The sequence below is a fragment of the Chaetomium fimeti genome, assembly GCF_033439085.1.
Source record: "Chaetomium fimeti strain CBS 168.71 chromosome Unknown B0H64scaffold_1, whole genome shotgun sequence".
NCBI classification, from domain to species: Eukaryota; Fungi; Ascomycota; class Sordariomycetes; order Sordariales; family Chaetomiaceae; genus Chaetomium; species Chaetomium fimeti.
In genome coordinates this window covers 2,869,307-2,896,745 of record NW_026944329.1, presented here as the reverse complement: position 1 = coordinate 2,896,745, position 27,439 = coordinate 2,869,307, and the positions used below count along the sequence as shown (strand labels likewise).

At 55.9% G+C, this 27,439-nt stretch overlaps 12 protein-coding genes across 12 annotated transcripts; 4 read left to right on the top strand and 8 right to left on the bottom strand.

Moving 5' to 3' along the window:
- Positions 1–537: 537 nt before the first annotated feature.
- Positions 538–1,914, bottom strand: B0H64DRAFT_21599 (uncharacterized protein). The gene is made up of 2 exons (XM_062799507.1): positions 1,740–1,914; positions 538–1,602 (listed from the first exon to the last, which is right to left on the bottom strand). The coding sequence occupies exon 2, from the start codon at positions 1,598–1,600 to the stop codon at positions 803–805; it is 798 nt and encodes a 265-aa protein (XP_062664234.1). The 5' UTR covers positions 1,601–1,602; positions 1,740–1,914; the 3' UTR covers positions 538–802.
- A 1,402-nt stretch (positions 1,915–3,316) lies between these two features.
- Positions 3,317–4,209, top strand: B0H64DRAFT_414533 (glycosyl hydrolase family 61-domain-containing protein; the record flags this gene model as incomplete). The annotated part of the gene is made up of 4 exons (XM_062805039.1): positions 3,317–3,420; positions 3,490–3,902; positions 3,970–4,061; positions 4,138–4,209. The coding sequence occupies 4 exons, from the start codon at positions 3,317–3,319 to the stop codon at positions 4,207–4,209; spliced, it is 681 nt and encodes a 226-aa protein (XP_062664233.1).
- A 289-nt stretch (positions 4,210–4,498) lies between these two features.
- B0H64DRAFT_449095 (uncharacterized protein) lies at positions 4,499–5,322 on the bottom strand (the record flags this gene model as incomplete). The annotated part of the gene is made up of 1 exon (XM_062807073.1): positions 4,499–5,322. The coding sequence occupies exon 1, from the start codon at positions 5,003–5,005 to the stop codon at positions 4,499–4,501; it is 507 nt and encodes a 168-aa protein (XP_062664232.1). The 5' UTR covers positions 5,006–5,322.
- A 1,477-nt stretch (positions 5,323–6,799) lies between these two features.
- Positions 6,800–8,396, top strand: B0H64DRAFT_314031 (putative amidoligase enzyme-domain-containing protein; the record flags this gene model as incomplete). Its single annotated transcript, XM_062800186.1, has 3 exons — positions 6,800–7,145; positions 7,228–7,483; positions 7,673–8,396. The coding sequence occupies 3 exons, from the start codon at positions 6,800–6,802 to the stop codon at positions 8,394–8,396; spliced, it is 1,326 nt and encodes a 441-aa protein (XP_062664231.1).
- An 839-nt stretch (positions 8,397–9,235) lies between these two features.
- B0H64DRAFT_314670 (uncharacterized protein) lies at positions 9,236–10,074 on the bottom strand (the record flags this gene model as incomplete). The annotated part of the gene is made up of 2 exons (XM_062800213.1): positions 9,236–9,276; positions 9,387–10,074. 2 exons carry the CDS (start codon positions 10,072–10,074, stop codon positions 9,236–9,238), a joined length of 729 nt encoding a protein of 242 aa, XP_062664230.1.
- Positions 10,075–12,613: 2,539 nt separating this feature from the next.
- B0H64DRAFT_381607 (uncharacterized protein) lies at positions 12,614–13,134 on the top strand. The gene has a single exon (XM_062802817.1). The coding sequence runs from the start codon at positions 12,637–12,639 to the stop codon at positions 13,033–13,035; it is 399 nt and encodes a 132-aa protein (XP_062664229.1). The 5' UTR covers positions 12,614–12,636; the 3' UTR covers positions 13,036–13,134.
- Positions 13,135–13,545: 411 nt separating this feature from the next.
- On the bottom strand, positions 13,546–15,401 carry B0H64DRAFT_313756 (amino acid/polyamine transporter I; the record flags this gene model as incomplete). The annotated part of the gene is made up of 5 exons (XM_062800172.1): positions 13,546–13,683; positions 13,739–14,372; positions 14,439–14,841; positions 14,906–15,182; positions 15,249–15,401. The coding sequence occupies 5 exons, from the start codon at positions 15,399–15,401 to the stop codon at positions 13,546–13,548; spliced, it is 1,605 nt and encodes a 534-aa protein (XP_062664228.1).
- Positions 15,402–17,672: 2,271 nt separating this feature from the next.
- Positions 17,673–18,506, bottom strand: B0H64DRAFT_21528 (uncharacterized protein). The gene has a single exon (XM_062799493.1). It carries the CDS (start codon positions 18,262–18,264, stop codon positions 17,983–17,985), a length of 282 nt encoding a protein of 93 aa, XP_062664227.1. The 5' UTR covers positions 18,265–18,506; the 3' UTR covers positions 17,673–17,982.
- Positions 18,507–18,639: 133 nt separating this feature from the next.
- Positions 18,640–20,215, bottom strand: B0H64DRAFT_21284 (uncharacterized protein). The gene is made up of 2 exons (XM_062799464.1): positions 19,206–20,215; positions 18,640–19,108 (listed from the first exon to the last, which is right to left on the bottom strand). The coding sequence occupies exons 1-2, from the start codon at positions 19,995–19,997 to the stop codon at positions 19,016–19,018; spliced, it is 885 nt and encodes a 294-aa protein (XP_062664226.1). The 5' UTR covers positions 19,998–20,215; the 3' UTR covers positions 18,640–19,015.
- A 142-nt stretch (positions 20,216–20,357) lies between these two features.
- B0H64DRAFT_381599 (uncharacterized protein) lies at positions 20,358–21,403 on the bottom strand. The gene is made up of 3 exons (XM_062802816.1): positions 20,955–21,403; positions 20,675–20,898; positions 20,358–20,600 (listed from the first exon to the last, which is right to left on the bottom strand). Exons 1-3 carry the CDS (start codon positions 21,231–21,233, stop codon positions 20,435–20,437), a joined length of 669 nt encoding a protein of 222 aa, XP_062664225.1. The 5' UTR covers positions 21,234–21,403; the 3' UTR covers positions 20,358–20,434.
- A 1,422-nt stretch (positions 21,404–22,825) lies between these two features.
- B0H64DRAFT_470751 (uncharacterized protein) lies at positions 22,826–23,724 on the top strand (the record flags this gene model as incomplete). The annotated part of the gene is made up of 3 exons (XM_062807848.1): positions 22,826–23,004; positions 23,062–23,222; positions 23,294–23,724. The coding sequence occupies 3 exons, from the start codon at positions 22,826–22,828 to the stop codon at positions 23,521–23,523; spliced, it is 570 nt and encodes a 189-aa protein (XP_062664224.1). The 3' UTR covers positions 23,524–23,724.
- A 2,350-nt stretch (positions 23,725–26,074) lies between these two features.
- On the bottom strand, positions 26,075–26,427 carry B0H64DRAFT_381597 (uncharacterized protein). The gene has a single exon (XM_062802815.1). The coding sequence runs from the start codon at positions 26,404–26,406 to the stop codon at positions 26,116–26,118; it is 291 nt and encodes a 96-aa protein (XP_062664223.1). The 5' UTR covers positions 26,407–26,427; the 3' UTR covers positions 26,075–26,115.
- Positions 26,428–27,439: the final 1,012 nt, after the last annotated feature.

Below are 27,439 nucleotides of genomic sequence, written 5' to 3'. Positions count from 1 at the left end.
GCGCGGAAAGCATGTCCCCAGCATGTCGCCCGCAACGCCTCTTTTCTGCGTCCCAGCTGACCGGAAGCGAGAACAGCCGGCGCAGCCGTCGCCAATCGCAGACCGCTTTCAGCGCCCTCGGTCCCGACAGGTTGGAGCTGAAAGCCACACCCGGATCAGCAGTCACTCGATGCCACGTGGCAAAACATCTTCCCCGTGTCCGGACTCAGCCGCCCAGGGCCCAGGTTTTGCGATGCGGTCTCTTTGAGCTTGGTGGTCAAACTATGGCATGATCGGGCTCCGATAGTCCTTTTATTGGCAGTTTAAGCCGCCATTGACGAGCACACACCCCTAGCAAGACGGGACCTGGTGTAAAATCCGGCAGATCTCGCCCGCGCTCACAGACAGGCGAACACGACACATATCTAGGTACCCACTCCCGTATCATAGATTCAGCTAGCAACAGTAACTAGCGGGTGGTAGGATCAAGAGCGTAAACTGCCAGCGCTGAACAGAACGCTTCCGACCCAGGGCAGCAGGGGGCCTGCAGTGCACACCCCCTTTCCCTGCACCAAAAAGTCATCAGCGTGGTTACTTTGGGCTGGGCGTGTGGATGTTGGGCAGGAATGCAGCCAGATTCGGCCGCGGAGCTGACGTTGAATGGTTCTGGAATTTCTGGTCATCAAACATTAACTCGTGTGCCTGGTGACTTCCTGAACACAGCACATAGATGCAGCAACTGTGAGACTGTGGCAGATAATGGAGGGCTACCTAGTCAACTTATATCGTACCCCGTCTTTACATCAATGACAGGAATCATGGTCTACCTTTTCTGCTGAACAGCTTGACCCTGACCCGCCCCCGCGCTCGTATTGCCGTTACTAGTAGCGCCGCCGCTTGCCTTCACAGCCGGCCTCTTCAGCCCGATGGAGAAGAAAACCGGCTCTTGTTTCTCGTTGGCAGCAAAAAAGGCATCGAGAAAGGCCGGGGTGGCGTGCTTCATATCTTCCCTCTCCTTCCTCGCGATATAGTCGGCCAGGAAGATAATATCCGCATTCGCCCCCTTCTTCTTCCAGTTCTCAATGCCGCGCAAATGGTGGTCCATCCACTCATAGATGGCCATATTAAGCAGTAGCGCCGGCTTCAACACGCGCGCCGAGAAGAGCGTAACCACACCGTCGTCGGAGTCGGGGAACGCCTGGTGGACGGCCTGGGGCTCGCAGATGTGCACCACGGAGACGACGCCGTCCCTCTCGAGGTATACCTTGCGGGTCATCGCCTTATCCTTTTTGAAGCAGCCGCTACTGGCAGCCGCCAGCTGGTCGATAACGCGCGCCGTGTGGCCGGTCGGCACAAACACGTGGTAGTCGGAGCAGAGGCGTTTGGATCCCATGAGCTGGAGCGCGAAGACGCCGATCAGGGCGTAGGGGGTGCCCCGCAGGGCTTGACCGAATAACCTGGCGTGGGCTTGCTTCGACCTTGATACCGCGTTCTCGGCGGGAGGGTTGGTGTTGGCTTGGACATTGCTAGTCGTGGTTGCGGTAGGTGGGTTTGAAACTCGAGGATTGGCGACGGCTGCCTTTGGCCTCTCGGCGACTTTCCGCGTGGTGGGGTTGCTCATGTCTTTTTTATAAGTAATCGGTCAACTCCCAAATAGTGGCTGATGGAAGTAGAATAGATTCGATGTGGAGTAAGATCTCTTGTGCTGTAGGTTTCCTTCTAGAAGTAGGAATTGAGGACTTTGCTACCTAGGTACTTACCTATCCAGGAAAGAGAAAAAATAATGAAGGAGCAACAACCTTAGTTCGAGTCCCGAGCCAACGCTTACTGTGTTTGCACCCGCAATTCCGAGTAAGATTTGTCGAGATGGCCGCCGCTGGTCGCTGGAATCCATCGGCAGGCGTCCGCTTACGCCGACCCTTTGGCGAGCATAAGGTTTCTCGCGTCAGCCAACCAACCACCTTGGCAACAGCAGTATACCCGCCTATGGGTAAACAATGACCACAGGTGTGTTTAGGCCTCGTTATTTGGCTGTCTCATAACCACCGATGCTTACAAGACAATAATAGTAAGGCACGGAGGTACCTCAACATTTCGGATGTTTACATCTCCTCTATCCGGCCGTGCACTCTCCCGTTGTTCTGCGGGGAGATCCTGGGAGCTTCCCGCCCCATGCAGGAATAGTCGGGCCTTTGACGAATCTTATCTCGCACCTGACGGAGCGAGGGGGAAAACAATCAAGGGTGTTGCGGGATAGCGGCTTCTGTGCCGGAGTGGGGAAGAAGAAGTGACTGGATGTGGCTTTGCAACTGAGTGTGGTGTAATTAGAACGAGAACTGAAGCGTAGCATGATTGGGGGTAATGTCAAAGGCAAGCCCAACGAGGATCGCTCCAGGAGGCTCTGGGCGTACTAGACGTTGAAGATACTGATGATAAACGTGGTGGTGGTTCTTCAAAGCCTACTATCACCAACACAAGGAACTGTGTGATGGGTTGAGCTTGAATTTGAGTTTGGATCGACAAGTCGCGGTGCCGATAACCTGGCTAGAGTCTGGCTGTTGGGCGATCGCAGCGGGGATGATAGCCCGGAACCCGGCACCACTGCCGAAAACAACCATGAATGCTACCCTAAAGGAAGCGGGCGGCAGTCCCGGCGTCAGAGGGTCCGGGGTGCTCTTGTCTTGGACCGGGTTCTGCTCTTCCAGGCTCCCCGGCCACACCCACCAGGAGGCGTCTTTCATGGTGTTTCACCAAAATACCCTCGATGGGTTGGTCAACAGAAGATGAATCGGCCCGCGTGATTTTTTGATTCCAGTTCACTTGACCCTTGTTGGGCACGCCATGGCTGCGCACCAAAGCGCCGTCAAGATTGCAACACCATCTTCGGCTCCTGCCCCCGTCCTCATGCCTAATATGGACGACGACGCCACAGCCCTCGAGTGCATGCACGGTCTAGTTTAATTAATGCAAAATACCTTGCCGGCCTGGTCCACCAGTCCCAAGGCGAAAAATAGAATCCTCGGGGCTAAAGGCGCCGCAATCCCACCATCTGTTGACATTACCCGGCAAACCGTACCGTCAAAGCCCCGGCACTGGAAAACCTGGGGAAGCTGCTTAGTGTATGCCGGCACCGCCTTGGGCGTGGGGAGGAGGGTAGGACAAAGTCCGTGTTGATTAATGTTGGCAGTTGGGTGCCCTGCTCAAGGTCTTAGTGGTGCAGCGGCAACCCGAGGGACTTCCTGACAACTTATAAGCCACCGCACCCTCTGTCTCACAGGCTCGTCTTTCTTTCCTTTAGCCTTCTCACTAGCTATCAATACCCAACAGATACTACACGATGCATCTTCCATCCGTCTTCGGCTCGGTCGCCCTGCTCGCAGGGGGGGCTGCTGCCCATGGTGCTGTGACGAGCTACGTGATCGCTGGCAAGGACTATCCTGGGTGAGTCTTGTTCTCCCTTAAGAGGTTTCACGATGTAGTTTCTTAAGGTGGTTACTAACAACAGATAAGATACCAGGGGTTCTCTCCGGGCAACTCTCCGAACGTCATCCAGCGCCAGTGGCGTGACTACAACCCCGTCACATCCTGCAGCGACTCCATGCTTCGCTGCAACGGCGGGACCTCGGCGTCCCTGGCGGCCACGGCTGCGCCCGGCGACACCATCACCGCCATCTGGCAGCAGTGGACACACAGCCAGGGCCCCATCATCGTCTGGATGTACAAGTGCCCGGGCGCCTTCAGCTCCTGCGACGGCTCCGGCTCCGGCTGGTTCAAGATCGACGAGGCCGGCTTCCACGGAGACGGCACCTCGGTCTTCCTCGACACGGAGCGCCCGTCCGGCTGGGACATCGCCAAGCTCGTCGGCGGCAACAAGCCGTGGAGCAGCAAGATCCCGCAGAACCTCGCCCCGGGCAACTACCCTCGTCCGCCACGAGCTGATCGCCCTCCACCAGGCCAACAGCCCGCAGTTCTACCCCGAGTGCGCCCAAGTCACCATCACCGGCTCCGGCTCGGCCCAGCCCGACTCCTCCTACAAGGCTGCCATCCCAGGCTACTGCAACCAGAACGATGCCAACATCAAGGTAAGGCCATCTTCCGAGCACCGAGGAGAGGAGAAGAGAATGCGAGGAGCTGACGTGCTGACCTTTTCCTTCCCAGGTCCCCATCAACGACCACTCCAGGCCCCAGACCTACAAGGTCCCCGGCCCCCCCGTGTGGACTGGTGCCTAAGCGCCAGGAGGCAAAGTCTTTCCGCTTGGAAGCGATGGACGAACGGAACAACGGTGGACTGCGAAATGGGATCTGGAGTCGCGGACTCGACGCTAGGGATAGAGGATTCGAGCACCGCAACCACGTTCTTGCATTGTAGCAGTTTTCATAATTTTCCAATTTCGCAATGCGCCCAGTACATAGGTACATTATCAATACATGAACCGAACGCCTCCCCCAAACCTATAGGGGATCAACTTGTCCGTCATTCATCCATGATCCCCACCAAACTTAAATAATTCCGTATTGTTTAATCCTCCGCCTTGCCCTTGGCTTGCTGAGCCGGCGACGCACGCCCAACCGGCACAAAGGCAGTGCGCTCGCCAGCACCCAGCTTAACCGTAATACTCTTAAAACCAAACGTCTCGGACAGGGTGGCGTAGGTGGCGGCGCTGACGAGGCCGACCATCACGTTACCGAGGTCCTTGCCGGGCTCGGCGTCCTCGTCGAGCCCCGGCACGCGGTGCACGGCGGCCGTCTTGATGTTGGGCCCGACGAGGCGCTTGAGCTCGGTCGTGACGGGCGCGGGCGACTTGTCGAAGACGACCGGGTACGTGCGGTCCGTGTTGGCGATGCCCGACCACTTCAGCCAGTGCTCCTGCATGCGCGCGTCCTTGGCCGCCTGCTCGATGTGGATCTGGTTGTTGCCGTTGCTGTTGCTGCTGTTGCCGTTGCCGTTGCCGTTGCCGTTGCCGTTGCTGCTGCTGCTCGAGGACTTCTGCTGCTGCTGCGCAGGGCGGGGTGCTGCTCCAGACATGGTGATGGTTTTTGAGGAGGGTTGAGGTGTTGTTTAGATTGGAGGGAGTATGGCGAGGAGTGAGGAATAAACGATGAACCGAGTTAAGTAGGTATTTGACACTGGAACGAAGGCTGGTGAAGCTGTAGTTTAAGTTTGGGAAGGGACTGAGACGGATGCTTCCTTATACAATGGCGCTCGGTAGGTTTGGCAGTACCGTTCTCCCAGCAATGCCTAGGGGAGTGGGGGTATCTGCCTAGTATAGTAAGGTAGGTAACCACGCTAGGCGTGGCCCGTAAGCATGGAAAGAGGCGGGCGCTTGGTATGGTGGAATTTGGCCTCATGTCATGTTGGGTGTGCGATCCTTCGAGTCCCCGCGCCGGCCATCTTTGCGGCGCAGGCTCGCTAGACACAACCTACTACCTACATAAATGAAACCGGGCTCGCCGCACGTTATTGGAGCCGTTTCAGAGGTCTGAGTAAGCGCGCCACATCACCAACGTCTAGTGCGACTTTCTACCTACGTTAGGTATGGTACGCCTGTTTCTTTTTGATCCCACTTCTGATTCCGAATGATGGATTCCGGGGAAGGCCACCCTAGAAATAATACGGACTTGGAGGGTTCTACTAATCCCGGTCTCGCTTATATCGGCTTTGGTGAGTTGTGGCCCAACTTGTGGTCGACAACTTACTACTCTCCAGTCTCTACCTGGTCTACTTCTCCCGGAGAACGCCTCTTGACGGCAGGGATGGTGTTTCATCAGAATCTCTACCTAGGTAGGTTAGGTACCTCGGTAGGTTTCAGCATAATGCGCGTGTTTCTTTTGATCTCACCCCTGATCCGAACGCCGAAGTCCAGGGAAGGCCACCCTAGCAAGACTCCAGACTTAGAAGCTTGTATCGACCCCCAGGTTTGCTTACATCGGCTCTCGTAAGTGGCTTAATTCGCGGTCTACCCTCCCGTCTATACCTTCTTGGCCTACTTCATCTGGAGACATTTTACCTCCAAACCCCGCTTGACCGCAGGGATGGTGTTTCGCAACAAGCCGCAAGCGGCCCGCCCTCTTAGTTTGTAAACCATCCGACAATGCAGTGGAAGTAATATAGTTACCAATCCTGGCCTCGCATGTGGTGTAGCCTTGTATTCGGTGGCCCGCGGGGTTGCCGTTTCACACCTCAACTCTGTGGGCGTCCCGATGGTCTAGGTGTGACGAGATGCGGCTTGATCGCGGGAGGTTCTGGCGAAGGCTGGCCTCCTAGTAGACGACTCGGGACGAGGGTAGCCCGAGCTTGACATTGGTTCCCTGGACAAGGACCGCGCGGATTGTGTTGCTCTGGCACGGCCTTGGTAAGCCCGGAATTGGACTGATCTTTCTCAGCACAGCTCTTCATCGACGGGCTTGTTGCTTGCGGACCTAGCCCAATGCACGGTCGCGACGCTTTACCAAACGCCGGCAACCACCCCAAGTGACGGTGTCCCCGGCACCCCAGACCCGTGGTAATGGCCCATTTCTGCCGTTGACCGGGTCGCATACTTTGTATTTCCTTATGGCTAGTGTCTCCGAGTCATGGAAGTCACCATTATAAACGTGCTGTCCGCCGTGAAGGATGGTAGTCGACTAATGACACAGATCTGACTGACAACTTCTAAAACTCGCCCCCCTTTATTCAACACTGGTTGTTGTGGAAGGGATATTGCTGGCAGTATACCTTACCACCCCACGCCGCGGATAATACAGATAATACCAGGCTTTAGTCCTCATTCGACCCGAACCCTTCGCCTTCCTACTTACGCCCTTCATTTTCCACACGACAATGGCCAGTAGCAGCAGGACGAAGACGGCGCCGCCTGCACCGAAGCCCCTCTTTGGTGTCGAGATCGAGATCTACGTCAAGATCAAGTCATCCCTCGCAGACAGGATCAGGGAAAGGAGATACAGAGACAGGGCCACCATACAGAAATACTGGCTCGACTGGGAGTTCGACCTTGAGAATGGCCAGGGCAACCTGGAAAGAAAGGCCAAGCAGCGTGAATGTGTTGGCCAAGCCATCAGGGAAATCATCGACATTACCCTGGGCGACAATCATGGCTGGACGTGCGAGTCCGACGCCAGTCTGAAGGAATGGGCTCTCACAGCGCCCCCTAACCCGCGCAAGTGGTGTAAGTACATACGCGTTGCTTGCGGGCATTGGAGTCCCTGGACGAGAGAGCAGATATGCTAACGACTAGTACCTAATTATAGGGGGAATTGAGATTATTTCGCCGCCCATGTCAGTCACGAAGCACTGGCAGGAAGAGATAGAGCTGATCTTTTCGGCCGTTGGCAAGCACTTCGACTTTTGGACAAACGAATGCTGTGCCTGTCACGTTCACGTATCGCCCGGTCCGACGAAGAGGACCAAGTATACAACGGCCCAGCTCGTCAAGATGGCAAAGGGGGCATACTTCTGGGAAGATGCCTTCTATGATCTCCTGCCGCCCGAGCGTCGGAACAATAGGTATGCGTTGGCCAACCATTCCATCTTCGCGGGTTCCGAATACGCGAATGTCAGGAGTAACGGGTGGGGACCGGTATGGGCAAAGCTCTCGGGGGCAGCAGCAAGAAGCCAAGAAAACTTTATCTATGAGATGAAGGGGGGGCGAACCGAGACCCGATACGTATCAACCAGCTTCCACCCCTTTGACAGGTTGGGCACGGTCGAGCTCCGGCGGCAAGCCGGCGTCGCCTCGGCCATGACCGCCATCCACCGCATCCTGTTCGCCCTCACCCTCCACATCAGCGCCTTCCGCTACGACTTTGACGGGGTCAGGACACGGAAGACCCGCCCAGACTCCGCCGAACTCATCCGCGAGCTCGCGGGCTGCATCAAGAAGCTCCCCTCGGACACCTGCCACGGCAGCCGGTTCGTCGGCTTCCTGAACTGGTGCCAGGAGAGCTACGCGAACAACTGCTGCTTTACCGAGGAGCAGATCAACGCGCGCGAGAGGGCCCTGCGCAACGGGACCACGCCGCCCAACCAGCGGTCGTCGCGCGCGCCGGCGGCGTCCTCCAGCACCACCGCGTCGCGGCCCTCGACGCCCGCCGCCACCACGACCCTGCCGTCGCGCCCCGCCCCGCGCCGTGCCGACCCGCCCCGGAGCGGCTCGCGGACGCGTCTGCCGTCGCAGCAGATCCCCGGGTCGTCGGCCCCTACCGCACACTTGGTCTCCAGCTCCGGCGGCACGACCCGGTACGAGGTCCGAGAGCCGCCGTACAGAGAGCCGCCGTACGGGGGGTCGGCGCAGTACGGGGGCACGCCGCAGTACGGGACGCCCCAGTACGGGACGCCCCAGTACGGGGGGTCGGGGTACGGGACGCCGGGGTACGGGTCGTCGGGGTACGGGGCGCCGGGGTACGGGGGGAGGTATTAGACGTAAGTGAATGGCATAGACTCTTACAATCACTTGGCATGGACTGACCGCTGGTGTGAAGAGTACCTAGGTAGTCTTTGTTTGGCGTGAGCAACGAGGTTTGGCTTCCCTGGTGGACCAGTGACAAGTTGTTGCTCTCCGACGCAAGCACATATACTGCGGATCCCTTCCCGAGTAGATTTACCTATAGTAACCCCAATGAAGACTGTTTAACACCTTATATCTTGGCTTCAGTACGTGGCTGACTGTGATGTATAGCATTCTGATGATACTAGAAGGAGCATGTATGGGTGCGAGTGTTTATTTGGGGTTGAACCTTGGTTTGGAGTGCATGTGGTCAACCCGTTCGAGTCTCCGAAGGCTACGTATTATTGCGGGTGTAGCCCTCGCCGACTCGTGATTATCATGACTAGCCCCAAATGAAAGTAACTAGGTGATGACGGGATTAAACAAACGCTTATCGAAGCAACGGACCGTGTGTCCCAACACCGTGACCGGACTTCCGGGCTCCTCTGGCCTGCTACACATGCTGAGCCATCCATCCCACAGCCGGTACTATGCCACTTATTCCTCGCTGACCTCGGCGCCAACAAGCCGGGACCTCTTGGTGAGAGACTTGCTAGCCACCGGGTCGTCACACACGACGGCCGTCCTCTTCCGGGGATCACGCCCCCGAAAGTGGTTCCATCCCAGGGCAATCTGTGTATCCCGTAGGATGTCTAAACGGCCAAGCTCCACAAAGCCGACCTCCCGGAATGTGTCCGCCGTTGAGGCACTGACACTGGATGCGATCGTCTGGATGTCCCAACCGTAGTGATTGGCCCGTAGCATGCCCCATTTCAAAAGGCGGCGGTCGATACCGTCATCCCAGCGGGCTGTGCTGATAACAAGAGAGCGTAAAACTGACGGGGGTTTGGGCGCCATGTTAGTGGTGTCTGGTAAGTAGAGGACAGAAGTGGACCGATGGAGGCGGACCACTGGGGAACATACCCAGGTGTCGTCCGTGTACGTCGCCGTGTTTCCCAAGGCAGTTCGGAAGAAGTTCCTCAGACCAGCGCTTCCAGTCATCCGGCCGATTGGCGGCGGCCTCGTCAAAAGACCCGAGCGTGTCGGGCAAACTCACCGCCAACCCGTTGGGCGGAACGAGGAGCTCCTGGTTCCCATGCACAAGCCTGATCTCCTTGAGAATTGATGCGAGTTGGCCGAGTGCACCACCAACCTTTCCCTGCCATTCACCAGCATTCTGCTCGCTATGGTCCGAGTCCGAGAGGCTGTCGCTAAGACCGGGCTCTGCGGCAGCCATGCGGCCAGGATCCTGCCACTCGGCCCAGCCCAGAATCTCCTCTCTCGGCTGCCCGTCGTGGAGGCTCGTCATATAGGCCGCGGGCTGCTTGAAGTACGTGGCAACAAAGAAATGGCGGCCCGGGTTGTGCCGGTTCCTGCGCATGTCGGCAAGCCGCCAGTCGGTCTCGGCCGCGAGCAGCCTGTCGGCCACCATGGCCTCGTCCTCGTATCCCATCTTCACGCTGCGGTGTCTGTCAAAGTAGTCGATGTCCCGCTCGTGCTGGAAGATCTCGTTGGCCATGCGGGCCATGAGCGGGAAGTCGTATGACTGGGCAGGGCGCACGCGGAGTCCTGGGAACCGTCGTTGTTTGTGCCCTGGCAGTGGCGGCGGCATCTTCTGGGCGGTCATGGTCAAGTCGGCTGCGGATGTCCTTGATGAGATGATGGCAACAACAAACCACTGCACCGACGGACTGACTTTATTAGTGAGGGGTGGTGGCGCGGTAATGAACGCTGTTTATGGGCGTGCCGAAGCAACTTACCTAGAAAACGAGTGAATACCGGGCGGTGGTGATCTGTGGAATGTCCGGGACGTAGGCAGCGGGATAGATCAGACAGAGAGGCAGCGGGATACCACCTGATTGCAGAGGCCGTGGGTTGCAAGCTACACGCACCACTGCACGTACTTGCAGGTACCACTTATTATTGTGTGGTCATTTTTGGCAGGCGGCACGCGCAAGTACACAGTTCGTTGGTGCTTGGTAGCTTCCATTGTGAAGCAGTAACCACCGATGAACAGTCTTGTTGTTCTTGGAACAGTTGGAAAGCACAACCCTCGAGGTTCTGTTTACTTCATCCACCGCCGCCACCAGCTTCCATCCATCACCAGACGGTGGTCTCAGTTGCTTGATCAACCCCAAACGCCACGATTTGGCGAGACGCGTTCTCTTGCAGTAGTGTCTAAGGTAGGTAGATACTAGTTTGGTTCACTGACAACCTGTGTCGACTTGATCTAATAGGCACTTTACGCGAAGCAGATCCCGGTCTTCAGGGACACACAGTCCAGGCTAGGGGCCAGAAGATGGCAGCCCTTTGCTCTTTGAGACAAACGGAATTTTCTTGGCCAAGTCGTTGAATTAAACATTCGCCACCATTCAGTGTACCTAGGTACTGTAAATTCGTGTTGTTGCCCACACATTTTGATTTTATTTGTCAAACTTTGGCGATTCTTGTCGAGAGGACCCGGGACCGCGTCGAGAAATGGCAGCCGGGCCCCCCAAGAAACTGGCTGCAGGATTTGACACAATATAGGTAGGTACTACACCCACATTCGTTTCATCATAATGGGAGGCAGTGATACTACAGGGTAACACACACACACACACACACACACACAAAGCCACAAGTCAAAAATTATTAATATAATAAAAGAAATGTCAGCCCATCCGCTATGCCTGGAGCCCATTGTAAGGGGCTCTAAGCGGATACGATGGGCTTGTTGATCTCCGCGCTGCTCCTGGGGAAAACGGAAGGCCATTTGCCCTGGTCAGCTCGCGGTGTGGTCTTCGAACGAATTATTGAAACTGATTTGAAACGTGAAATGTCAGCCCAACAAACTTGCCTTGAAGCTCACGGCAAGAGTGGCCAGCTTCAGGTGGTGAGTTGTGGGCTGTGTTACTGTCCGCGCGGCTTTGACGGGAGGCAACAGATGGCAATGCTGAAGCCTCGGGGGTCTCGCCGCGCGATGTTGTCTTGGAACTGTTGGAACTTTTTGAAACGGAGGAAATGTCAGGCGCGGTTCTGGCCCGCTGCCCCGGGGATGGGGACAATGGGAGCCAAGTGGTCGCGTGGCTGTAGAAGTTCCATGTTCGCCCTCGTGATTAGAGAGCATGGGTTGAAGTCCCATGCCCTCCTCTTTCGGAGCGGTGATGTTTTCCCTGAGGAAGAGGAAGATGAGGAAGAGGAAGAGGAAGATGAGGAAGATGAGGAAGAGGAAGATGAGGAAGAGGAAGAGGAAGGGAATGAAAAAAAGAATGGGAAAGGAAAGCAGCTGTCCCAGCTTCTATGGAACCAACCACTTACTAGGGGGAATCCCCGAAAGTGGTCAGGGGGTCAGAAGCGGTTTTGCTCTCCAGCTCAAGAGGCAAGAACCAGGAAGGCCAGGCTTGCACTCTTTGCTGTATGAGAAAAAGAAAGGAAAAGGAGGAGGAAGAGGGCAGAGAACTGAATAATTTATAGACAGCCAGGCCCGGTCTGTGCACACCTGCAATCTGCGTAAACCCACTTCTGTGACTTCCTGGAGGTTTGCTTAGTCGCTTTTCCTTGCTTAGACGTATAGATTCACACTGGGAAGCACTGTGGTGGTGATGGTGGTGTGCTGAAGGGTGCACGTTGATCCGCGGGCCGGGTAGGCTCCGTGGGAACATCCTGCACACCCCTTGCATTTTCCTCCGACCAAGAGATATTCCATGATAAAAGTTGGATACGGACGATTTGAAACATATCCAAACTCAAATAAGCAGATGGAAGCTGAGGAGGCAGAGAACATCCAACCGTGAGCCACTCTAGCCACCCAGCCCTCCCAGGGACTGACCTCCTGGGTGTTTTGGATGTAACGGCTGACACTGGTGGCAGGTCATCACACAGCAGTCAGTAGCTGAACCACGAACCTCCACCTCCAGTCACAGGATTGCCATACTTAGGAATGACTGTGATACACAAGGTGGGAAAGGGGACGACACAAAAAGGCGCCGAGGGCACCAAGCACAATCACTTTCAGAGACCGAACAGTATTCAACATTTCAAACAAGGAATCAGTGTGGACGATGAATACAAAGGAGGCGAGATTTATAGGTACTGGTACTACCCCGGTTCCGTTGCTATTACCTACTTTGAAGAAACCCCAAACATGCTTGTTGTGGTATTCAAACTCATCACAGGAAGCCACCTAGCCATCATGATCGCACTGACTAATAACAACAGTGATCTACCGCTCCAAGCCAAGGAATTGCCCCAGAGAAGACCCGAGGGGCCCATGACAGCTCATCAGAGAAACAACAATTCGCCCGCCGGGTCGACAGCGGCTCCAAAGAAGATGCTGGCGAGTCAGGGCAAGCAAGGAGGGCAGTCGGCCAACCCCGAGGAACGTGCAGCCAGGCTGTCGGGTCCTCCAAGGGGGGTTAAGCAGCGCAAGACGCCAGAGAGTGGTATGGACGCCAACTGGGAGTTGCTTGACAACCCGAACGACCCGGTTCTTGCAGAGAAAAGGAGGAAGGAGAACGAAGCGATGAACAAGCTTATCGATGATCTAGACGATCAGTTTGCGATGGATGCGGCCGGCAGGTGGAAACGGTAACTGCGAGGAGCCGATGATTTCGATGTACGCCGTGTTTGTCTGGCACGGGCGAGAGGAGGAGGTCGTCACGGTCTCGGTGACCCTTTCAGGTTACGGTCTCTCTCCCAATTCAATACAAGTCTGAGACAATCGCCCTCAATTTCAAAAACGCCTTCTAACTAACTATTATGGTTGGTGCTTCCTGCCATGGTAGCAGGAAGCGTGTTATGTTGTTGTTTTGACCTCCTTTTCATGAACCTGCCCGCTAATACCCACCGACCGCCCCCCGGCCAGGACCCCCAGAGACCCAGCACCCCATGCCAAACCCCGATACCGCCATACCTAGACCCCAGAGATAGAGAACCTGAAACCAACAACCCAGACCCGAGACCCCATTCCCATTTTGTGACAAGATTATCCGCTCATCCAGCGAGCACGCCCCAGCCTGCGCCGAAAGGACGAAGTCTTGATCCAGAACCGTTTCATACATGCGCCCATGTTCCCGAATTTTATTATACCGACATTCAATATTCATACCGTGACGACGATTGTCTGCGAGCTCTTGCTCGACTGCGTTGCTGGTCCAGTGTAGAAGTGCCGGCCATGGGTGTACCAGAAGCCGCCCGAGAAGAGCAGGACAGACACAAAGACGACGATGGCGTAGTTCATCTATCAGCGATGTCAGTAAAGGCAAGCCTTGCAACTCTTCGGAGGAATAACTCACATTCTCGCTCGTCACCGGGAGGTTAGTCGGCAAGAAGAAGATGACGATCATAAACACATTCCACACCACGGCGAAAAGGTTCACCGGAAAACTCCACCTGCCCAGATGCCAGGGCCCCCTCTCAAACCGCCCATACACCATCTTGCAGATGATGGGCAGCATGTACGACAGGTTCAACGCCACCGTGCACACATTGAACACGGCACTAATCGCCGTATGGCTGACCAAGCCCAGCAAATTCACCGCCACCCCAAGCCCGGCATACAGCCAGACCGCGGCAACCGGCGTCTGCGAGCGGGGCGAGATACGGCGCCACAGGCGCGACAGCGGGATGAGGTCGTCGCGGGCGAAGGCGTAGATGGTGCGGCTGCCGCCCTGCAGACCGGGGATCGCGACCAGGTTCATGACGGCGAACCCCGCCAGCGTGAAGAAGACGGCGGGCGCGCGGCCCAGCGCGTTGTAGAAGAGCTGCGCGACGGGTTGGCCGCTGGCTGAGTTGACGAGCGCGACGGGGTCGCCCATGCAGATGACCAGGACCAGGTTGAAGGCGAAGCCGATCAGGTAGGTGAAGGTGGTCGCGTGCGCGATGGCGCGGGGCACGACGCGGGCCGGGTCCTTGGCTTCTTCGGCGATGCTGAGACATGGAGAGTTAGCAGGGTAGGAGGGTAGGAGGTGTCAGGGATGAGGGACTGGAGCTTACCGGGCGGTGCTGTCGGCGTTGGTCAAGGTCCACGCTGGGGAGAGACAGCCAAAGAGCATGGCGAAGGCCGGAGGCGTCCAGCCGGAAGTGGGTTGGAAGTCGGTAAACGCGTACGCGATGCTGTGCTTCTCCTTGGTCTTTACCAACAGGCAGACGGCGGCGCCGACTAAGATGCTCATGTGAAACACCACATAACCGCTCGTCAACCGCGTCAACCAGCGCGTGGGGAGGCTGTTGATCGACGCGTGGAGTACGGAGAGGAGGACCATGACTCCAAAAACATGAACCGTGGTGGGGACGTATGAGAAATCAGTCGCGATAGACACAGCGGCGAGCAGCATCTGGCTTGACGCATACTCGGTGCTGGCGGTTCCTGCGATGACACCAGCAAGGGTAATGTAGCCTTTGATGTGCGCATGTCAGTACTGCTAAACGGTGGTATCGTCGGCTTCTAGAAAACAACATACCTGACATCCAGCACAGGATAGGTCCTCGCCCCTCAGGCGCCACATGCTTCAACGCGAAGTACATGGCCCCAGCGCTGGGGTAAGCTGACGACAGCTCGGCGAGACTGACGGCCAGGGCCAAGCCACCGGCACCGCCAATGATCCAACTCCACATGATGGCGCCGGCACCACCGGCTTGCAGGCCGTAGATCCATGTGGACATGAGCGAGCTGTAGATGCCGCAGATGCTCATGGCGAAACTGAAGCTGGACCATGTCGAGAACTCGCGCTTGAAGACCTTGTAGTAAGCAAGCCTCCGTCAGCATGGCGCAACAACTCCAAAAGGTGGACATGAGAAGCGCACTGGCTTGTATCCCATGGCTTCGAGTGTTTTGTCGGCGTCGTCCAGCGTCACGTCGCCGCTGGAGGGGCATGTCGGCGTGGCATCGCCGCTGGCGGTTCCTAGAGATGTTATCTGGATGGCGAGCTCCTTCTTCTCTGCTTCGGCGGACCCCATGATTTCTTCACTGGTGCTTCGGAAGAGTGATAATAATGGACACAGATGAGTATGAGCTCGGTTCCCTTTGTGACACGCTCGGAGGCGGTCCTTTGTATTTGGGAGCTGGCTTCTGACTTCCCGGTCTCACCGCCGCCCTCCAAGGACGAGCGAGGGGCTGCCCGCGCGAGCCGCTAGAATTTTCGGGGCCGCATCGTGTTTGCCCAAGCGTGGCCACCGAAACCTGGTGCTCGCCGGCCTACCGGCGAGCCCGTCGACTATCGACAGGGTCGGCGTCGCCCGGACTTGCCATCTTCGTCAACTGACGCCGTGCATGGCTGCAGCAGTTCTTCCATGGTCATGGTCCTTCCTCTTGCAGCACATGACGTGTTCGCGATCTGATGCATCAGAGTTGAGAAAGTACCGTCCATCCTTCGCGGTCTAGAATGCGCAATGTGTCATTCCCCAACGATCCACAAGTGGTCACGGTGGTACCGTCCATCTGGTGGAGAGGAAATATCCGTTATCGGAGATCAGGGGTGTGATAACCCTGCGGCGAGCGCGCCTCCTCGGGGAGTCGAGGGCTGGAACACGTGCAGAGGAAGACTGCTTCGGCAGAAATCCGATTGCTCCCACCTCGGGTGAAACACGAGAATCCGGAAGTGAGGAGAACGGCTCCCCTCGGGCCCCTCGCCGTCTGGACCGGTCTGTCGGATCCTGACCGCATTTTCGACAATTCCAGAACCATCAGTCAGGCACCAACTCGGGATTCAGGCCGTGGCACACAGAGATAAGCCTGGACCTCGGTGGCATCATTCGCGGCCAAGGTGTAGGAGCACATCGTACGCAGCCCACGGCGGTTCACCACATGTCTCGGTAATAGAGGCGGTCGGACAAAACAAGGTTCAGGCATCGGGTCCTGGTTACCAAGATGATGGGAGGGGAGCAGTTGGTGTGACTTGGCGGGCGAGATGAGACGGGGGGGTCATGGTGGTGGAAGATATCAGACCTGGCATGCCCTCGAGAATTTGAAAAAAGAGAAATATTGGTGTGAGGTTGAAACTAGTTTCCATCCGGGGAAGGTCAGCCGACTCCGTCAGGGGCGGACCGGGCGGTTGTTGGTCCCCTGATCTCTCGAGCGAATCACTGACCTGGAAATGGTTGGCATCTGGCCCCATCGAGATCGGCCGGTCTAGGCCCGCGTCTTTGGGCATGCCCAGACGGCCATTTCCAAACTTGTGTTTGTCGCCATCCGTCGCAACTGGCCGTTCTCGGGAGGTTGGGTCGGCTGAGGTCGGGAAGCCCCCCGCCGCTCTGCACCCCAGGACGGATCGGCACTTCAGCTGATGGCAGGGAGAAGAAGAAAATTGTGATGTCCCCGTGATGTCAGACTTGTCCTCGTCATCGCTCGCCATATTTTCCCACGAATTGGTCAGATCGGGCAGGAAAGTGCGAGAGTTGTGTGTCGTGGTTGGTCCCTTCGGTGTTCTCATCGTGGGCAACGGATGTGGAAGCCCACTTCAAACACGAACCCCGGCTGTGACCGTCGCCTGGCCCGGTCCCAAGACGAGATCGGTCGCCTTTGGGACAGTGTCCAGACCCTTGGCGATAAAAAAAAGTTGTGTCCCTCTCTCCCTTGCCTCCGTGCCTCCGTATCCAACTTGGAAACCGTCATGGATCTATAAAAGGACCGGGTTTCCACTTTTGGGGACTCGAGTTGCACTGTTGCACGTATATGCACGCTTGCTTGGACGACGTCAAAGCTTGCTACACGTCCGAGGTTGTACTCGCGAGCTCTATCGGCAGGTTCCGGAAACCTTCAACACCGGGATCATCAAACATCCCTTCCCTTTCGGTCCGTTTTGCGGCGTTGTTATCAGTTCGCGGTTGTATCATGCATGAGGTGAGATCCATCATCCATCACTTGTATGCCGGCACTCTTTTGGTCGCCGTGTTACCGAGATTCTCCGGCCTTCCATGATGGGTGGTGGTGACACATGTGGGTTGCCATGATGGAGGGATGCGAAGGTCTCGGAGCAAGACTGGGTAAGAAGGTGGTTGTCGTGTTCGATCTTGGCGATATCAATCTCCGTGCTTTTCCATGGCACGGCATGGTTGGTTGATCGGCATTAAGGTCACAAACCCCCCGAAAGTGTGGGGAAGCTGAACACGGAACGGACGGCCAACAAGCCGATGGAATGATGAGAAGCGTCACTCTTATGCAGGCATGAGTTGGGGCGTGTAAGCAAGCCCGGCCGTCGGGATGCATCATGATTCATGACATAACTGCACTTTTATATCTCTTCATCCGTCTGTGAACTTTCCAACATTGCAGCTTCCCCGATGCGGCTCAGATGTCTCAAATCTCAAAAACAAGTTCAGCACGCCAAGGCGGGCAGGCTGACCACGAGCAAATATTTCTTTCAATAGAGTAATTCAAACCCCAGCATCCTTCACCCATGCATACCTAACAACCTTTAAAAATTCGAGTTCATCCTCCCATATATCCCAAGCCCATAGTCAACCCTCCCACCGCCATCCCCTGCCCAGTCCCCTCATAACCCAACCCCCAACCCCAACCCCCACTCACCCCATCACTTCTTCACTTCTTCCCCGTCTTCCACTCCCCCGCATCCTTCACCCCCTGCGCCACAGAAGCCACACCGCCCTCGACGCCTGTGCCGATGTTGGCGATGCCGTCGCCGAGCGGCCGGCCGACGCCACCCGTCGCGCCGCTGACCGTCTCCCCCACGCCGCGCGACGCGGCCCCCAACACGCCGCCGACCGTGTTGGCCAGCCCGCCGACCGTGTTGCCGAGGGTGGAGGTCACGGCTTTGCCCGCGCCGGTGAGGCCCGAGTTGTTCTTGTTGTTGTTGGTGTTCATTTTTGTGGGTAGAAAAGGGGGGTGTGTTGTTGTTGGTTTGATGTGTAAGTGATAGTTATACTGAGGATGAACGGGTTTGCTTTGCTTTGGGTTGAACCTTCCCTTCCCATGGGTTCTTCATGGTAGTTTATATCCACTGGTCCCCGACTTCTTCGGCCAAGATTGCGGGATGCGACCCCTGTTACGGGCTGTCAGCTGTCCTGCGCTACGTCATTCTCTCTGTTTTTGCCCCTTGTTCCCTGGGAGGTCCCTGACTTGCTGAGCGACACCAACATGCATAGTCGGGAGGACATCGAATCACGTCGCAGAAGCGGAAGAATAACCTTTAGTGCCATGGAAGACCTTGAATGCATTGGCGCAACGCCTGGGATGACGTCAATCCGTGTATTAGTGCAAGGTAGGTCGTAAACTTACCGGATACAGATTCGGACTACACGCGCCGGAAATGGCTAACACAGCAAGGAAAAGAAGTACGGAAGGCTCATGTTAATTGTGCTGAAATCGGGCACCCATTCCCTTCCCTACCTTAGGTACCTAGGTAGGAAGGAGAAGAAAAAGCTTAATGCGTCCTCCACAATCCGAAACCCAACCCTAGTCGCGGCCATCAATCGCAATCATCCGATGCCGTTTAACGAGAAAAGTTGGTAGTCCGCGGGTGCCGGCAAGAGCGAAAGTCCGAGGATGAGGTCGAAACCTGGATCGATACTTTACCGACTGCAGGCTGCAGTCGCCGCTGACTCCGAGAGCCTGCTTACTCGGTCTCGTTCTTGGTACCCTTTGACAATTCGTACACCTTCGACTCAAGGGCGTTGCGAGTTCGGTCTTGGAATTGTGGGATTTCTCTCTGAAATCAGACGTCAAGGTTAGCCAAACCCAAAGTGAGACAGATGATAGAATGGAGCGAGAACGTGGCACCGAACAACCAGGTGGTTATTACTTACAATCATTCTCTGGTACGTCCAAACCTTCTTGCCCCTCGCATCCTTCTCGGCGTAACGGTCCAAGAGGAGCTGCATGTCCTCTTGGGACCAAATCCTTCCGCGCTTCCACTTCTGGGGCGCGCTCGAAGGGCCGGCTTGGTTACCAACGGCGGGCTGGTCGTCGCCGAGGGATTGATTTCCCTCCTCCAGATGAGCAACAGGATAGTTGCCGTCACCCAGTTGTTTCGCGCCGTCGAAGGGGGCTTGGTCGTCACCAAACACATGGTTGGCGGTGTGGTCTTCCTCAGCGGCGGGGTCCGGGTACGCCATGGCCCATTCCGCTTGGGGTTCTTGGTTGGTGTAGACCCCATCGAGGCTGGGGCCCTCCTCACCGAACTCGCTCGCCATGACGGTGTCCCTCGCACAGACGCGCCGGCAGGCAATGAGATTGTTAGCGAGAAAATCGGTGTCTGCTTGCGACCAGGCAGTAAGCGACGGCCAAGCCATCAACGCACCGCCCTGGGCGAGCACACCCTGCGCAGCATGGCGCAAGAAGAATCTCAGCTGGGTAGGCGGCGCCATATCCGCAACGACCAGCCCGTTGGTGCAACTGCACGAGGAGGTCGGAGAAAGAAAGACAGCAGGGAGTGGGTTCGAGCACCCCTGGTGACCGTTGTTGTCGATGTCGGCGAGCCCGAGTGTCCAAGAGCCAAGCTGGGCCGCCCTGTGATTGCAGGGCTTGGTGAAGGACAGTGAGGGGTTGGGCTGCCCAAAACGCGTGCACCCGTCCAGGATGGCGATGTTCAAGCACATCTTGGCTGTTGGGGAGTGACGGCGAGGGCGATTGTAGGAGAAACAACAGGGCGGCGAGTGTTAAAGACCAGCGATGTGGTTTAAAGAATGGCGACGGGGTTGAGGAAGAAAGGGAAAGACGAGGGTGGATGATGCAACGAGATAACCACCATAGGAAATGGGCAGGATTGGTGTTGAGTGCAAAGAAAAATAAAGGGTCCTCAATAAAGTCTGTAAACACTCGTGTGAGAATGAATGGGGAATAAATGTGTGTGTGAGGGGGGGGGATGCAAAGCACAATCTGTGCACCCGAAGCCTCTAAGTTACCAAAGCTAGGTCAGGTGTCAATTTGAGGGTAGTTCAGATGGAAGGCCCAGCACAATATTGAACCCATTGCCGTATGATGATTGCAAGAGGGATGCTTGCCGCCTGCATTTCTCTACTCTAGAAGAAGTTGGTCATGCTATTACAGGCCTGTGTGCCATGCGGGCTCTCCTTTCGTTAAACTGGACCATCTCTGCTTGACTCCTTGCCAACTGAGTGTCCTTGCGACTTCTACTCATGGAGTGATATATGTTTATCATTCCAGCGGCGGCGAGAATGATGAAACTTGCGTGGATGATGCTGTAGTCGGGACAAGGTCAGTAAAAGTCCCGCTTCTCCGATCCGGGTTTCTGTAATCTGACTGCTGCACTCACCAAAACACAATCATAAAAATCATGGCATTCGTCATGTCCGCGGCCCAGCGAGCCCGTAGGTCTCCGGTCCCTTCGTCGACCATGCCGAGAATGAGGAAGCAGAAGATGCCCGCCCCAATCAGGACAATATCGAAAGCTATCGCGAGTGGGTTGATGGCCCGTTTGCGCTTCAACAAGAGCAGCGAACCGATCTCGTACGCATCCGCCACGATGCCAAACGTGAGCTGTAAACCCGATCAGCATCCTGAGAGTCTAGTTGTTGGGCCTGGTCCTGACATACCGGAAAGAAAGACGGCATCAGGACATCCACCCTTGTTATCGGCTCCGACCTCCAATGGCTGTACAGCCACGAGACGAAGGCAAGCGCGCCGAGCTCTAACAATATCGACAAAAACCGCCCAACAACCTGAGTCCAGTTAAACGCTACCCCTAGGCGTCCGATGGCCCGGACACGTGGGACGCATCTCCCCCTCTCGACATCTTCGGCTGGGGCAGCGGGCATGGCAGGCGGTGCGAGGGCGCTTGGCGCGTTGCCGGTCGATTCCTGCGCCATTGACATCACCTCCTGACCTCGGGTCCACCGGGCGGTCCGAGAGATACCTATGCTTAGGCTTGGTGCAAACCGAGGTGAGGGATACTTGAGAAGCCGCCGGAGGGCGTTAGCGACACGCGAGAACGCGTTTCATCGGTGAGGACTGGAGTTTTCGGGGCGTAGCAAATGAGTGAAGTGGAGAGGACGTCGTCGAGGCTGTGGGGACCTGACGGTACTTATTTCAGGCGACCAACCCGTAGCGGGCGCGCTTGCGGCACAGCGCTAACTGCTTCAGGTGGGCATTGCTCGCTGCTCGCTGCAGGGCTGCATCCTCCTGCATGTTGGATGGCGGCAGGGTTGTGAGCCTGTTGGCGATGCGCCCTGTCTTGGCTCCGCCACGTTCGATGGCATCTCCGGCTCATCCCTCTGGCTGGAAAAGGGCGTCTTCCTTCACCTAGGTAATTTTGGTGCAATGGCCCACATATATGAAGGATTCGAGTCCCCTCCGAATATCAAAGCTGAATTTCTTGCGAGGTCCATTATCCATCACATCGGAGTGAACTTGTCTTGAGGCGCCGCGGCTCGCCCTGGGCCGATATCAAAACAATGGCCCCCATCATGAACGGCAAACACTTCAACCTCAACAAGAGAAAGGGTACCTACATAATTTGAACAGAAGCTGGGCGAGAAACGCCGGGATCACGACAAGAGCGCACCCAGCTAGCAAAAACCATCCATAAATTGACAGGGAGTCGGGCTCGGGGCTCCTCCTCGACGCACTGCCGCGCTACCCGAAATCAGCCCCAGTCTGCTCCCGTTACACATGAAATAAGTCGCAGGGGAGCATAAAAGCCTGGCCCCCAACTTTAACGGCAGAACCAGTTCCTTCCAAAAGACCGAACGTTTCATGTCTGCAATCATATGTCCATTGTGAAGCATGCTCTCGATCGCGGTGACTGGCTAAGTTCCATGCTATGGTATTAATTGCCAATAATGCAAGATGCAAACTCGGGTCGATCGCCTGCACTTGAAGGAGGTCAATGTACCTAAGAGGCAATAGGGATGTGTTCTGATGGAGCGGCGGGAGATAATATGAAGCCGAGCGGGTCAGGTTGCAAAAGAACGAAGCAATAGAGAAGGCTATAAGGGGATAACACAATCACCATGTCAGCCCGGTCCGAGGTGTGGCAAAAGAATATAGTTTATTTCTGCCAAACCGACTTCTCGTTAAACTTACAAAACGGGTTTCAGGTGGGGGATAAGCCTGGCAATGTGTTTGCCCGAACGAATCGAGCTCGCTGCCTTTCAGGTTCTTGTTCTCTGAGCGCTTCTACTCCCTTTACGAGTTTTGAGAATTTACCTACCTACCCAACTTGCTGCGGCACCAAGACCGTGATCTATTTTTCCCTCTCGCGCTTTCCACCACCCAACTCAACTCCACGATTCGAGTTTGTCCTCCCACCACCCGAACCGCGAACCCAACTTCAACAAACCCTTCCACAACCCTCAACCCAGCCGCAAGTCGACCTCCAAGCCGATCTCCAAGCCCACATCCAACCCGTCCAACAACCCGCACCACAACCCACCCACCCCCCCAAAAAGAAACCCCAAACGGAAAAATGGAAGACCCCCTCGACCTCCCCTCCCCCACAACCACGATCCTCACCCTCACCAAATTCCACGCCACCCTCGCCACCCTCCTCCTCGCCACCACCACCACCGCCGACGGCCACCTCACCCTCGTCAGCGCGCTGGCCTACGCCCACTGCTGGAGCGCCACCCTCGGCTTCGCCTGGTGGTATGCCGCCCACACGTCCGCCCCGGGCCCCCGCCGCTGCGTGCGCGCCGCCTAGAGGCCGGTGTTTCACGTGCTGTGCGTGGGGCTGGTGCTGGCGCTGGTGGGGGACATGCTGCTGGTCGGGGTGAGGGCGGTGGAGGGGCGTGCTGCTGAGCGTGGTGCTGCGGAGCGGGGTGGTGGTGGGAATGGCTGGGGGATGGATCAGTTGGTGGGGATTGGTAAGTCGCTCTCTCTAAGGGTTGGGGTGTTTTTGTGGTTTGGAGTGCTGACTTGTTTTGGTTGGGGCTAGCGGCTATGGTTGTGGTCGGCGGACCGCTCGGGCTGTTGGTCGTCATCGCCTGCCCCGGTGTGGGTTGGTATTTGCGTCGTGCGGGCGAGATTCTCAAGTGGATCTTCCCGTATACTGCCTCTGCGCTTGGGTTCATTCTGAAGTGGCTGCTCCGGAGTCTGCGGGTGGTACTGGCGTGGTTCTTCTGGGCGACTCGGCTGGCATTCCGGACTTTCCGGGGCACGGACTGAACGGGGAGAAAGCTCGACTACCACCACGGCAGAGTCGAGGAAACGGATATGAGTGTCGGGTGAGGAAAGCAATGGGTATCTGAGGATCGGTTGGGAGTCGGGCCTTGGCTTCTAGATGTGGCCGAGACGTGGAACGGTCTTCATAGCAACAGCTCGTATACTACGTTGCCTCAATGTGTCATCTCTCCTTTACGATCGCTGATTTTGGCCCCGGGCATTTACTCTGCCGACGTCTCCTTAAATCCTGCCAGTGATATGTAACCTTCAGCACCCATGAACAAAGGCACCTTCGCCCACGTGCACCCTCAGAAGAAAACCTCAGTACCTATGGTCGGCATGAGATGGGGGGAAGGCGGAGCAAACATGGTTGAGTCCCCCTTTCTATTAGAAGGCAGTGTGCATTACATAGGCGCTGCTGATGTACCACCTTAACCTCCTGGTAGCCTCTTTGTCCCTGGGTTCACATCATAGCGTCCTGTTGCTGCCTACAAGTCGTTCACAGTGGTCGCAGTCAACCCGAACCCTCACTCATTCTTCGTGCACGTCCCAACTGTTGACTTACCCCTGAGTTCACGGTCACTGGGGTCAGACGTCACTATCCTAAACAAGTTCATTCATCTTTCTTGGTTATAGAGCAATGGATGTTCTCGGTTAGCTTCTTGGTTGACTGGACACTCTCCGTGTTGACCTCCTTGAGATGTTCGCCTTCAAACTCCAGCCGCAATCGGGCAGTGCATCCTCGTTGGCTCAGATGAATGCTAGTTGCAATAGTATAGCAGGTACCGAGGTGGTTCCTGCCGCTAGCCGTCGAAGAAGGCTGGCATTGGGCAGCTTCTATTCAACTCTTATCGGGCACCGGGAACCCGCATTGGCAACCTTTGTAGCACCCATGTCTTAACGCATGCATGTGCCCCTCAAAAATGCTTGTCTGTAGTTCGTCCACCATCTTCACAGCCAGGTTGATGTTCGCATCATCTCAGGGCTCCTCATCCTTGGAGCTGTGGGCGTCGAGAACACTGCTGGGGCATAAGGGGGTCCCCTGAGGCCGGACTTGAGCCCTGAGCCCCCATAGGTACCTACCGAGGACACCATTTTCTGTGGCATTGCGAGCGACTCACACGCCTGTGGCACATGAAAGGGCCCCACAGGGGCAATACACAGACGGCCAATAGGTAGGTTGTCTTGGCCTCCTTAATCCTTTCTCTAGGTACCTACCCTCGTTTGCAAGTGAAGCAGCCAGGTCTCAGCAGTATTCTTTCAGGCGGTGAACCTTCCCACATCCAGCCGCAGCCCAAACCCTTCTTTGGTCGAGCGAAAACTTACCTATTTGCCTCCACTTTTGTCCTCGAGACCGGTGCCCCCCCAGCTCGCCTACATTGAGAACGCCGACCCAGCGGTACCCCGACCTTCCCATCTCAAGCGAGGATACTCCAAGATTAACCACCTGACGGTGTGATGACCTTTGGTGAGTGAAACAGCATCCTCACCCGCGACAGCGACAAACCAACCTGCTTCCCCCTATCATCATACCCACCACCACCACCACCACCATCACTCAACCTTCTCGCCCTCCCCACCCCACACAAAAACCCACCACACCCCCTCCCCCTCCTTCTCGCCTCCACCCACTCCTCCCTCAGGATATGCCAGCTCATCGCCACCGGCCGCTTCCTGCGGCAATTTGGCTCGCCCCTCTGCGTTATCCTGCCCTTCATTTGAGCTGCGTTGATCCTCACTTTAAGCATTCTAGACTCAGTGTGCGAACGTCAAGGACGACTTCAATCAAAGCTAAAGAGCTACCAGGGCCTCATCCATCATTATGGCACCGTGCCCGATACAGCCCTCAAGATGAGTACTCCGTCATCGGGCGATGAAAAGGTATGGGAACTTGGTGGCCGCCGATACTTGTCTTGTCCAAGAAGCAGCTCCGCTACTTGAGAGCGACGGTGCTATGAAACTCCTCATCGGCTTCACCATCGCTTTGCAAAGCTGCACAGTCTGCTAATACCCGTTTTCGTTATAATAGCAAGGCCGAGCTTATGCTACCGCGACTCCATTCCGAAAAAACGTTGAGGATTCAAGGCCAGCACCTTTAGATGAGAAGCGCATAACCATGGCGGAACATATTATAAGAGCTGGCTACACTGAGGAAAGCAGGATACTGGTCAAACGGATATGTAAGAGATGGGAACACACACAGGAGAGGGGAATATGTCCTACAGGGAAGATGCAAGAGGCGGACACACACAAGAGGAACTCAACAAAAGAGACACTACAAGACGCACGCAACAAAAAAGGCACGACAAGAGACACACACAAGAGGTATGCACAGAAAGGGAGGGCACGTGGACCAAGGCAAGGAAAAACACATACAAAACGGGGGCGCACACAAGAGGGGGCCACATACAAGGGGAAAGAGCAAGGATATACATACACGAGACGGAGAACAGGAGGAGGATATACGAGAAGGGGCCGCCGATACAATAAGAGAAGAACACAGAGGGCGATTAAGGTCAGCCGCATGCGCGATTCACTCAAGAGAGCCGACATATACGAGAGCAAGAAGCCAAGCATCCAAGGAAAGCGTGTACATCAAGAGAGTCGACGTATCCAAGAGGGAAAGTGTGGAATGCAGACAAGATGCCGGACAAGTACAAGGGCGAAGAGGAGGAATATGCACAAGCGGAAGGACATACACAAGAGGAGAGGAATATGCACCAAGAGGGCACAAATACAAGCGGAGGGATACATAAGAGAAGGGAAACAAAAAATGAGCGACACAAAAAAGCGAAAGGTACAAGTTCCGGAGGGAACCGAAAGGAGAAAGGCCACGGAGGAAGAATGACTATATACAAGAGTTGGGATATACAAGAGGCGGGACATACAATAAGGGTCACCAGCGAGGGGGTGGGTATAACACACTAAGAACCTATACGACCATCACAAGATGGACGAGGACCCGAGGTACGCAAGCGATGATATTAGGGACCACCGAGAGAAGCACGAGGAGATAACAGTTTGGGAAACGTGCCACACCAAGAGGAGGACACACTTACAAGGGGAGGGGCAAAAGGAGGATACAAGGCGAAGGAAAAGAGGAGGACACACATTTAGGAGCAGGGCGCACATCCTTACAAGCGGGAAAAGGACTACAAGAGGGGGAACACACGCATACACACATGAGAAGGGCGCAGACAGTCAGCGACAGGCAATAGGGCAATGCATTATCAAGGGTTCGGAAACGTCCAAGCAGGACAAGTGCGAAGAGAGGCGATCGCATTTCACAACGGGCGGGCAATGGACGCAGCCTCGGGCAACCTAGAGATACCGACTGAAAGACTCGAGCATCGACAGAGTCACGCCACGACACTCTCCCAACGGCAAAAGCCAAGAACCTATCAAGCACCGACGAAGACCAAGCTACAAACATCGGCGATCAAAAGGATCTGGAGGACACACGGCGGGTTGGATTCGATACCACGGAGAGAGGAACAAGAGAAGGACATACCGAGATACAAGGCGAGGCGCGCTATAAGAAGAGATACATATTGCAGGAGGAGGAGACACTTGAAGAGGGTAACCATCACAGGGTATACAAGCCGGGGGTATTTCAAAAGGTGGACCTTAAGGGGGAGATCGCGATACAATGTTAAGAGGAGGAGTGCGAGTGCTTGAGTATAAACAGTCAAGAGGAGGAAACAAAGGTTTCGTATTGGATACAAAATAGGGAACTAATAAGAGCGGGATGCAGTCCGCACATGAAGTCAAATTCATGGCGGGGAGCTCAAGGCTCAAGCACCGACGAGATGACCGTCCGCAGGGCGCATGGCCAACAAGACTATCACGACATTCCGGAAGAACAAGGTGCCTCTGAGAATCAAGACAGGATCGCCCAAGAGTGCAGGTGATGCACTCT